Genomic DNA, 12,500 nt, shown 5'->3' on the forward strand with positions numbered 1-12,500 from the left:
ATTGTTTTAAGGCAATACAGTGCATGACAATGGTGTACAATCATGTAATCCTTCCGGTGTACGTTGGGTAGTACATAGATAGTAGATAGTTTGAAGAAGAGCCGATACAAAGTACATTTGATTATTTTGAGTGTACTATATTTCGGCTCGCCCAGCTAGGGTTAAAGATAATGGTTCATCGCAGTTGATGCCGTCTGCTATTGTAAACTTAGTATTGAATATTTGCTGGAGTCCATGAGTAGGAACGAGCAACTCCCATACTAAACCTATGCCACGGCATTTTTTACAGACTTATCTATTTTTGGACGACCTTTGCCCTAAAACACCAAAGGCAGTTCCGGTTCGGTGACGCTATGACGTCAAGTTAGTTTCCTGTGATTGGTCATCGGGCTCCTGCGGGAGTCTCATTCGCGGGAAATTCAATCCTAAAAATAAATCAGTCTGTGAAAACGCCGTGACAAAAATATATGGGATTTGCTCGATCCTCCGCATGGGCTCCTGATATTTGGCAACCAATCAGGACCTCAAATACTGCGAATATAATTTTGCTTTAATGATTCAGAGCGGGGAGAGCTCTTGGTGAAGAAAATCAGCCGTTTTCTTCCGAATTTTGCCAGGGTGGGAAAGAATATGGGCGTCCGTTACCGCCAAAAATACGAAGTATGTCGAAAGGAGTTAAATCGAGTTGAAGGGTAACGAACTCAACGATTAAATGGTGTTTAAAGCAATACTCTTGTCCTAGCCGGTCCGGTCTGGTTGCCAAAGGCTCCCAGAAAAGAGAGTTTTTCAAGAAAAAACGTGCGGGTCAAGGCGTAACGCCGGAAAAGGAAGGTTCGATAAATTGTTCGATGCTTGTGCAAACAAAAAGTTTCGCGTTGGATTGAAGGCAAAATCTCGCCGATTAGATATTGGCCGAGTTTTCACGAGCGGTTTTCCAGGTTGCTTAGCGAGTGACAACCACAAATTCCGTGAAAACATTTCCTTTCCCACCCAACTCGTTTAAAGTTTAAACGAGTCGGCAAATTTCAATAGAATTCTCAGGGTCTTAGTCGCTAAAAGTCTTGAGATGGTGATGACCGGGTGTCAGTGGAAAAAAAGGTCGACGCATGGCAACTCCGACTTATTGGCGGTACGAAATGCAGCGTCTATTTCCTAGAAAACACACCAGTACACAGTTTTCCGATGTTCTGTTACACAGTATCAATCATATACTCACTGCAGATACTTCGAACAAATCGACACAAATTCACTCGCCTTGGCGAAATGAAAAAAGCGAAAGAAAAAAATAACCGAACCAGCGCCTCGGTATGACGGGATGCATGTGATCACTATGGCTACCTTTCTACTACTTGAAATTGCGGCGAAATGCCAGCTAGTCCGCTAGTAGGTCAGTCCGTTCAAAACCTTGAGAAAACAACGTCATCAAAAAATAACGCGAGAGATTTCGAAAAACGACGAAAATAGTATGCGTTGAACTCTGTCCCGCAGTAAGGCTCCATTTTTTATGAAAGGAAGGGCCATGAAGACGCATTTTGATGTTATTTCCTACCCAAATCGAAAAAACAGGAATTAATTTCAGTCTTCAACATAATGCCAGTGTTTACCATATTTTTTAATCGTTATTCATACGGAAGTTTATACAACATACATAATTACTTAAGTGCTAATTAATTAAGCGCAGGGAGCACATGTCTCCACATTTAATAATAATATTCGAAAAACAAAGGAGACTAAAATCATGTTGACAATCCGCATCAGTGATTAGGGAACAATATATCAAGTGAAAATTCGTATTGGAAAACCAAAAAAAAAAAAAAAAAATTGACTTTACAGGGATTCAAAAAAAGGAATAAATTATTTTATATTTATTGGACAAGATAAATATCATCAGTAATTACGAATCAAGAGCAAGTCAGTCACTCGGCTTAGCCGCTTGTTCGTTTGGGTGGTTTGTTACACCTGCCAAAGTAGTCGTGTTAGCCAAGAAACAAGATCGTCTGGTCTCATGTTAATTACTTTTACTTGGTGCGCTACTTTCAACTACTTTATCGTCTCTTGAACTTAAAATCTTTTTTCTTGAAGAGATATCAGTAGGTGTCATTTCGGCCTCGTTTTATTAATCGATAAGTTCGGCATGCTACAAGGGGATGTCGCTGATTTGCTGACCACTGGACTCACCCTTATCTCTGCCGCCAGCCAGACAGCTGGGGACAACAACATTCTTTTTAGCTTCATTTTCCCCAACTTCAAACGAACCTGATACTTTGTTTTTATTCGAAGTTTTGCGACTTCCATTTTTCCTTGCGCCGCGAACGCTTCTCCCGCTGCTTGACAGTAATTCGGAAGGCCAAGCCTTCAAGGGCGCGAGGATCCTCAGGTATTCTGCTCGGAAAGTACGATTCATGATACCATAAATGATCGGATTGATGGACGTGCTGGCCCAACCGAAGCAAGTGTAACTCACGTAAACTTGACGTTTGAGCTTCCAATCTGCGTTTATAAAATCGATTAAATCGATGACCAATACAGGAGTCCAACATGTTAAGAAACCGACAACAACTACTAAGAGAATGTACGTAACGTTAACTTCTTCTACCGATAAGGTGCTTTCAGACGAAGAACGAAATTGAGCTCTTGCTTGATGTCGAAAGCGAAACCTGACGTTGTGTTTATGGACCGTCATGAAGACCTTCGTATAACAAACCAATATAATGATAAGTGGCACAGCCACGAAAACCAGAACCAAGTACGCTCCATAACCAGCACTCAAGGTCTCCGGGTTGTGCGCGCAAAAGACTTTTCCGGTGTGAAAGATATATTCATGTCCGGCGAGAACATACGGAAGAGGCGCTAAAAAGGCCATCAGCCATAGAATCGCAATTGTTACTTTTGTAGTGTTCATGTTGAAGATTTTCTGGTAAAGCGCACGGGAACAGACAACTCGAACATACCTGTTAGCAGCAGTGATGGCTAAAGTTTGTAACGACACAGCGCACATGAGGAGGATCCAAAAACCTTGCAATTGGCAAACAAAGTTTTTAAACGGCCATTTGCCAACTATGGCAGAAACTACAGAAAATGGAATTCCCAGCACTGACATCAGAAAGTCTGAAACTGCCAAACTTATGATGTACATGTTGGGAACAGTTCTGCGAAGAGTCGGGTTTCTGATGACGGCGATTCCAAGCAAAAGATTGCCGAAAAAAGTCATGAAATTAATCAAGATGAAAAACAACGATTCCACAACTTGAATCGCTCTAGAACGGTGTTGTAACTGACGGGCGAAGTTTTCGAGCGAGGACAACGTGGCGTTCATGGTGCTTTTTAAATGAAAAAATAGAAAATCATTCCCTGGCTGTGTCAGTCTGACGTCATGCGTTTTCAAGTATTACGCATTTAGCAGCTATAAATGACAGTGCTAAGAAAAGGCAATAAATTAGCATTCATTGACCTCTGCAAAATGTCTTCTTCCATTTAAAATTTGAGCTGATATGGTATCTTGTTTCAAGTCGTTTGTTTTGTGACACTCATCTACTTTACACTTCTAAGAGTTGCTCCTGCGAAAGTTAAACACGTCAGTGCGACCTCGTACAGGAATGCGTAATAGCACTCCACGAAAAATTTCTTCCTTGTTAATTTAACTTCCCTGGTGAGTACGAAGACTACGTTTATTGTGTTGGTCAATGTTACAAACGTATGCGGCAACTGATGCACCACCTGTGGTAATATTGCTTTACCTGTGGTGATATTGCTTTACCTGTGGTAATTTGCTTTACCATTGACACTCAACTGTTTCCCCCTGTCTGTCAAACGGAAGATTAATAAATAGAACTTTAAAATGAAATGATAAAACTGTGTATATACTTGAAAAAATAAAGGAGAAGATGTATTCATCTTTCTTTTAAGGAAAAACTAAATTAGTTTTGATTGGAAGAACATGAACCTTTGAAATATGAGGTGTGGGAAGTGTTAAATATTTGTATAGTTTGTTATTCGACTGACGAAAATCAAAGATATATGTTTATCTTTCCCATAAGCAAGGGCTATATTTATATTTGACCGGAAAAGTATGCTTATGAATTGAGGCAATACTTGGATTGCTGTTATCAACAGCCATTTGAAAAATTTAAATGTATTGCGAAGTTTCCGCCGGATTGATTAATTTTGGAACACATCAGTCTGTAGCGGCAAAGTCAACCAATTTTAATACGATGCACCCAATGTCGAGAAAAAGGCGGCTTTCGGAATAAAGTTTTAATAAAGTAAGTTCTTACATAAGGCAGGACTCAGCAGGAGGCTCCCTAGAGTTTTAGGGCCGCGCGCAAGCTGCGCATTAGTTTGGCACGACATCTGGGTGACCCCTTAAATAGTCTCCCCAGCACAATGTATTTGCCTTGTGTCGAAATCGAAATCCATTTGAACTTCTGGTTATAGTTGCTCGAACGATGGATAGCGCTATCCGCCGGATAAATCACTCTCCAGTAACCTGAACAACTAAGGCCAGCGAGCCCGTTTCTCGAAATCCCGAGGACTTTTCCGGGCCCGAAAACCATTTGTGAAATTGCCAAACGCTAGTGTTGGAAAGCTGATCTTTTAACATGTTTTCAAGGTTACAAAAAAAAAAAAACTGCCTGGAAGTCATACCGGCCCCTGCAGGTATGGATCTGGCGCGGATGCGGGTTTCTCGTGTAATCACCGCCGTAGTACTGCGCAAGTTGAAAAAGAAAATATTTTGAGAAAGAGCCGGTGCAACCCAGATTTGATTATTTAGTAATGTAATGTATTTAGTAATGACAAAACCTGCTTTCTTCAGAAACAATGATAGTTTTACGTGAAGAAGGCTGGTTTGCCAGCCAAAATATAATGCATTACGAAATAATCAAATCTACGTAGTATCGTCTCTTTCTCAAAATCATGACTTTCTTTTTCAACTTGTGCAGTACGCCGATAGATCAAGCCAGTTGACGCAACGTATACCGGAATTATGGTTATTGTCCATGGTTGCTTGCTTAAATTGATCCGAATTAAGACGCTATGCTAAAATCGCTCCCGATAAATTGTTTTTTTGTCTTCGGATCAATCACAATTTTAACTAGACAGAATAAAAACAACAATATATAAAAAAAACTTTCTTTTTCTTAAACGAGGCTCATTGGTCTAACGATTAATTAAGTGGTTGTTGCCATTTATGTATACTGCCCAAAATAAAAGAGAAGAAATGGAAAAAAAAAAAAAAAGCAAACACATATATTTTTGCGAAATTGCTGGGTGTCAAGCTGACTTCATTTGTAACTTGAAGCATCCGCTGTATAGATCGTTTTCACGTGACGTCATCATTTTCTAAAATCCAAAACTAAAGAGTCACGAAAGTTTTTATCCTCATCAGGCATAAGAGGCGGTAAATTTGTATCCATTTGCAATTTTAAAGCTCAATAGCGTGCTTCGTTTGGAAACCAGAGCATTTTGAATTTCTGAGTTATAGCGGTGCGTGACACGAGGCGACGATCAAGTTTATTGAGAAATATATATTTATCTCATGGTTTTGAGCCTTTTCAGAATTTAAAGAATTAGGAAAAGTGCTTAAGTAAATAGCTGTCTGTTCAATACAGATGATCACTCGCCTAGATAGCCAAAGTAAGTAACAGATGTTGACACTATTTTCCGGCCGCCATATTGGTGCACCAGAGATGTGCACCAACATGGCGTTTTCATACTGGGCTCTGTAAATTTCTGCGAAACATTTCGACGAATATCTGAAGTTTGGGGAAACGCACGGGCCTAAAACTTGGAGAAGTATCTTCTTCATTTATCTTCTACAACATCACGAATTCTTGACTTTTTCCACTGGAAGGTTCTCGATTTATTTTTTTATTGCGTGACAGGGAAACCGCTGTATTATCTCGTAATTGGCAATATCGGGACTGCGCAAGAGCTCGATGAACATCTTCAAGTGTGACTCTCGTTTAAACGGAAGCGTAGGATACGAAAGATGCGAATTTCCTCATAGTAGCACTTAAAATTTAACGACTGAATCCTAAAAATAAACGCCACTTTTCAGTTATTCTTCGTTACAGATTTCGAAGAATCAGACTTCTTGAAGGACATTCACTTGTTTTCATTCACTGCTCCCCGTCGCCTTCACAGGAACACGCAGAAATAGCGGAGATGTTCACGTGATGTCCACTATGTATAAACAAGGAGTGACGATTAAACTCGGATGGTGAGCAGGCCGATCCATTGTCCGTATTTAAAATTCTACGGATAAAGAGATAATAAGACATTCAGTAACCATACCATCTAGAAAAAAAATTGTTTTGTTTGTTTTTTCAACTTTATTGGTCTGAGTCTCTCTTCTAAATAATTAATTACATACAGGTCCGAAAGAAAAAAAAAGAAGGAAAAAAAAAAAAAAAACCACCAAAAGGTAAGGTGCAAACGGGACCTGGAGTCCCATGCGAGGCACCTCCCAATTAAATCGGTAAAAATCTTAAGAAATGCATATTAAACTATTATTTCTTTCATTCCTGACCTTCTCCAACTTCTGCTCAGTTAAGTAAATATTTCCAAATGAATCCTTAAGAGTAACATATTCTACAAATGCAATCGGTTAAGCTAAAGATCCTTTCACTCTATTTTGTTGGCGATCGGTTTTCAATTGGGTGTCCTTAAGACTGCCTTGCATACTGTGAGAGCTACTGAAATTTAAACTGACCAATCAGAATTCAGCGAGAGGGAAAAACTGTGCTATCCTTGTGCTATCGACGTCACGCCAATTGTTTACATTCTGATTGGTTAGATCGGTGGACATTCGCTCAGCCTTTTGTTGTGACTCTCTTGACCGTCGCTTCGTTGAACATGACTCATATTTGCCAATCCACTTTATCCAGTTTATGGATTGGTCTAGCATGTGATTAACAACCAGGATCGCTTTTGAACTTTATTCTGTAGAAGAAGAAGACGTTGCTGAGTGAACATTTTTACGACGAAATCCCTTGGTTTGTACTGTTCAGCACTTTGATGTCCGATAACTGATCAATCACATTTGGTCGTCTGACCGTATGAAGTTTTTTCATCTCTTGTTTGTGTCCATCATGATCGAACTTCAGGTGAAGCGCTATGCTGCTTTATGCCAACTTCGGTGGCTTGTGATGAGCTTGCCTGCTGCCCAAATTGTTGTTGTATTTGGGCAAGATTGGTCTTGGGTTGGAACTTAATAGTGAGGGGAACAATTTTTCGTTCATCTGCTGTGCCAGACAACAAACAATCCTGTCGGGTGTTCCATTTGCTTGGTGAGTCTTGCACGACCATCGTCTATCAGATCTGGATTGGAGTTTTCTTTCAGTGATTACAACTTGCGATCGTTCTGCAAACATCTACGTAGCATGCAGCACTTTTTAGTGACTCGAGGATCCCCGGCCCGTTTTGCTGTTTTAAACGGAGTCCTGCCTTTTGTGATCTTTTGTGAGCTGTTTGTCTTCAGTGCTTGTACTTTTTCGTTTGTTCCTGGTGGCACAAAGTAACTTTGATGATTTCAAAGGACTTGAATCCTTAATTGAATTAGCGATTTTTTTATTAAGGAACCATTAAGTGAATGGTACACAAAATTAGGAGAAACTGTTGGTTGAATAGACCATATTTGTAGACATAATTATCTACCCAGTTTAAGTACTTAGCTCAACAAGTTGTTTGGCTCCACAAGTTTCAGTTTCAGGCCAGGTACCCGAATTCACCCAGGCACTGTTGCACACTACCATAGTTCTTTGGAAATTGAATAGCTCTTTGAACACCTGGTTGCTTGACATAAAGACTTGATGTGTTTGTTCTCTACATTGGTGAATGCAGCCACTAACTGTTCATTGTGGATAAACTCCAGACCAACTCTTCTTTCAATTTAATCTTTGTTCTTCGCAGGGCATCAATAATGGTGTCCCTTTTACAATGTTAGTTTAAAGAGTTTGCCCCATTTCATAGGGCACTGTGGTTGCCAGATTCACTTTCAAACTTATCATGGAAATGTAAATCAATACCAGTGAAGAGTCAGTCCCTTGAATTGTTGATAGAAAATTTATTTAAATGCATATTGAAACATCAGTTGAAGAATATTTTTTTTCCCACTTTGTGAACCTAACATACATTGCTGCCATTTGTTTATTGCTTGGTCATTCAATGTCTTGATCACATCAAGTAATTTATTTTTTAGGTATTGTGTATCTTAATCTAAAAACTTAACTGTTTGCTTTTTGGAGCCCTTTTGCGGCATATTTAGATAGGAAGGAAATGTTCCACATTTTATGGTAAATAGTTCTGCATAGTTTTAAGGAACATTGCAGCCAAATCTAATTGAATATGAGACTAAAATATGCTGTTTGACATTTTGTGAATTTAAAGACTATTAATATTGTTTGCGCTTGTTTTAAAAGGCTTATGGTTGGCACTCAAAAGTGTTCCTTCTATGATCTTATTCTGTAAAGATTACCTTCGGAGAATTGGATCAAGGCCAGTTTTTTCTTCTAGCTTCTTTCCCCAGTGCCCTCTGAGAATGGAGTTGATTTGGTTTTGCCCAATGTTGAAAGATGAAACAATGCCTAAACCAGCCAGCCTCAAGGAATACTTCATGGTGCTTTTTTACAAACATGGGCATGAGGGTGCTCGTAAGCATCTGAGCATTGTTTCGCATGCTTAAGTGTTATTGTAAGTAATCTATTTCTCTAAGAGAGTGTTCTTTTCTTGTTGGTCATTCAAAAATTGTTGGAATAGCTTGTTTGAGCTGTTGGATAGACGCAGAACATTTGATGAGGCCCTCCTGGGGAGAGGAATCCTTGTTCCCTTTACATATTTGCTTGTGTTTCCTTGTTCCCCAAATTACTTTCAAACTTGTTCCCAGCTTTTTGATCCCTAAAATTTAAATTGGTTTTCTTCCCTTGTTCCCTAAAATATTTTGATTTTGTTAAAAAAACCAGCGAGGAACATTAAATTTTAGTTACCTAAATTTTGAAATTTTAGATACTAGATATTTTATTCATATTCTTACATTTTTATGTATATATTTCTTTTTTTCTTTAATATTATTTTGTGGAAAACCTGTAAAATAGCTTCAGCTAAGTGTTTCTATCCACGTTAAATAAAGATTATGTATGTATGTATGTATGTATGTTACTCTGTTCCCCAGTTTAAATTAGCTCTAGAAACTCTGCCTTAGCGAGCCTTCCACTGAAAAACTTTCCAAGTCTGGCTTTCCGGTGTTAGGGGCCGAGGTTTTTGTGCAAAATTCATCAGCGGCTTCCTTGCAGCTTCTAAAAGGTGTTCCTTCGGGCAATGGTTAGTAAACGTTTTGTAGTGCTTATACAAATTTTCGCTACTTGAAAATGTATGTTCACGCGAAAAAAATATCAGCTTGACAATTTTTCTTTCCCGATACTCCATTTAAAATAAACGTGAGCGCCATTAGTAATAAAGGGCCAGAAAACCATTTAACACATTTTGTGGCAATTTTTTTGTCAACAAACTTGGGTTGTCGGCGAGCAGAATTCGTACGTGACCTGTTGTGCTTTGGCTTTTATTTGTGCTTTTTCTAACTATTCTAAGACGAATTCAGGCTGGTATTTTCGAATCAAGTGCAAGAAGACGGCAAAACCGTATCGATATTTATTTGAGTTAACTTCGCGAATAAAGACTTTGACCGCGTCCTTGCGTAGATCAACCACAATAGGGCCGTTTATACGAGAGAAAATAAGCCGTGGCTTACTCTGGCCGCGTCGTACATATTAGGCGAAAGGAACTATTTGCGTTCGACAGAACGCTTCCTAATCTTCTGGGTTGCCTGTTATCGTGTAGGTTCCCTGTGCACACAAGCGAAAGCTGACCCGTGTTTTTTCGTTCCATGGTTCAACTTTTCGGCGCCATTTTGAATGACGTCACAATTTCGTTGCGCAAAACATTTTGCCTCGTACTTCGTTGTTTGTTGGATGTGTTGGAAGGTTCAAGCTTTATCATTCTGCCTCGTGCTTCGCTGTTTGTCGGACGTGTTGGAAGGTTCAAACTTTATTTAAACCCTTCGTCGGTTGCATTTATAAATTACAAGTAAAAGTAATGACATTCCGCGATGACGTTCCATTTCATTTTCCTTTCACCGCTCACCGCCTGTGAATGAGCGCGTCGCCAATCTATTTTAGGATCATACCTGATTTTTTGTTTGCCTTTTTCAACCGCCCACTTGATCTGAGAATAAGACCGAATTTTCTTGCTCCAACGGCTTATTACCTTTGTGGTATAAAGGATTAATTAATACGCCTCGATACGCTGGATTTTTCTGTTTAACCGACGTGTTTTGAGTTTTCATGGTAGATGTACTTTAGCGATTTTCGAAAAACACCCAGGGACCTAACAAGCCTATAATATGATGAATATTGCTAACACAAATTATTTTTAAAATACAAGCTAAAATATTTCTTATTTTTACACACAGCGATGTGAAATGGCGAGGGAAAAGTTTGCTTTTCTAAGGCCCTTGCCGGCGAGAGAGCACTGTGCAATGTCACGGCATACACGAAAAAAAAAAACACATCTTCGGTTCTACCGTGCTTAATTCGCTGATTCAAACGGTAAAGTGCTCTCCGTTAAAAAAAACAAGATCTTCATTCGAAGTTTGTAAGATGCGCCGATAATATTTATATGATTTTTCTGGAAGGAATAGTTTTTATTTTTATAAAGCACGCGCCGGCGAGTCTGTGTCCGTAGCGTCACGCAAATTGTTTACGAAATTAAATACGTGCGTCTTATTACAGTAGTTCAGCTTTATTATGAGACAAATTAACTCCCGAGTTAGGATTTCGAGTTGGATTTTCGAGTTAGGATTTCGAGTCGGTTTTTGCGAGATGCTCCAGCTGCAACGAATCGCCTTGGCTTTGGTATGTTAACCGTACGCGTGGGAACAGCCATATTTCATTGGCTATATTTTGATTACATTTGTTGACTTTAATATATAGTTCCAGTGGCCACAAATTGTTTAGTCTGTACTCAGCGAAGGTCGAAATTGAATCGATGGAAGAGTACTCTGAAGCCAAGACCTATAAGAGTAAGCCAGAACTAAGGAAGAGCAATGTAAATGCTGACTTATTTTATTCATCAGCGGAAATAATAATTATTGCCAGTCGCACGGAGTTTTTCCGGGAGTTTGTTAACATAAACCACGGATAAACGGGCCGGAAACGCGAGAGCAAAGGTTACAGATGTTAGCTGATATTTGTGCTTCCAGCTCAGAATACCCGGAGTACTAGATGTAACACAAGTATTCTTTTTAGAAATCAGCCTTCATGCTGAAACATTACCAGTAAAAGTGAAAATGTGACGTTTAATAACATGAATTTGCTAGTTTACCGAAACTGGAGCCGTCACGCAACGTGTCATCAAAGGTCATATCGAATCGCATTAAATAAAGCAAGGAAATCAAAATCCACAGAACAATAGTGGACTTTGTCAGTATGTTATATGTCTGTAACACCTCCGCCGTTCACAGTAATGATTTCAGCAACAGACAACTATTATCACAGGCGGAGAACGCACTCCTAATCTTTGATTACTACTAGTTATACGAGTATAAACTCCCAGGCCAGGATAAGCCGCGGCTTAAGAAAGCCGTGAACGTAGATTTTGTACCATTTATGCGGGGTGTTCGCGTCTTATGTAAGCCGCGGTCAGAGTAAGCCGCGGCTTATTTTCTCTCGTATAAACGGCCCTAACGTCATTTACGAACAACCGAAATGCATTGTTTCCGGTGAAGGGGCAAATGATTGACAGGATAGCACGGTTTTGACTGCCGCGCGCACTGCGGGCGCAGGTTCCGTATGCAAGGTGGCTCTGACCAAAATACCACGAACCAATCAGAATTAGATGCAATTACACTCGTAATTATATAGCTTCATCAAAATCCATCTGATTTTTTCCAACTGTCCAAATTTAAAATGAATTGAATAGTTTTTTTTTTCTGAAACGTTTACTTGAGCTTTGAACAAACCGTCCAAATGTCAATGACTGTCAGCGATCGATCAGACCCAATTCGTGTTGTCCTACCGTTCGAGGATCAGGCCTCAGCTGATATTGTGCGTGCCCATCTTGAAGATTTAAGTCATAAGATCCACACGACCGTTCAGCCCGTATTTGTCAGCCAGAAGATTGAGCAAGATATCAAATTGCCCGTTTCTCGAATCCTGCGTGTGTTTGCCAGAGTTGTTAGAATATCTCGACTGTATTTTTGGTTTCGTGGTTTTGCAGTTACTGGTCACGCGTGACTGACACGCAAAGACATTTGAATTTTTAAGACATGCATGCTCAACAAGAAATGTCCCTGAACCGAGGCTGCAGGCAGACCCGATTTTTCTAGTTTTTGATGATTGTGTCCGATAAATAAGCGATCTTCACATTAATTCTCTATCCAGACCATTCCACCCTATATGTCATTCCTCAGTTTTTTTTTCGGGATCATTTGAGGTCCAAAATGGGGA

The 12,500-nt window shown here is 39.6% G+C and overlaps 1 protein-coding gene across 3 annotated transcripts in view; it reads right to left on the minus strand.

Moving 5' to 3' along the window:
- LOC138017008 (melatonin receptor type 1B-B-like) overlaps nucleotides 1-12,500 on the minus strand; it is a 33,609-nt gene that overhangs the window by 844 nt on the left and 20,265 nt on the right. Inside the window, exons 1-2 of one of the 3 annotated variants that reach the window (XM_068864209.1) lie at nucleotides 2,257-4,752; nucleotides 842-1,545 (exon numbers count right to left, since the gene is read on the minus strand). The exons of 1 other annotated variant lie outside the window; for it this stretch is intronic. In XM_068864209.1, coding sequence (XP_068720310.1) covers nucleotides 1,373-1,545; nucleotides 2,257-3,316 — 1,233 coding nt within the window. In that variant the 5' untranslated portion in view covers nucleotides 3,317-4,752 and the 3' untranslated portion in view covers nucleotides 842-1,372. Of the gene's footprint in view, nucleotides 1-841; nucleotides 1,546-2,256; nucleotides 4,753-12,500 lie in introns of those variants that run through there. One more of the 3 variants, XM_068864210.1, reaches the window with a different exon arrangement.

The sequence above is a fragment of the Montipora capricornis genome, chromosome 9 (genome assembly GCF_036669925.1).
Source record: "Montipora capricornis isolate CH-2021 chromosome 9, ASM3666992v2, whole genome shotgun sequence".
NCBI lineage: Eukaryota > Metazoa > Cnidaria > Anthozoa > Scleractinia > Acroporidae > Montipora > Montipora capricornis.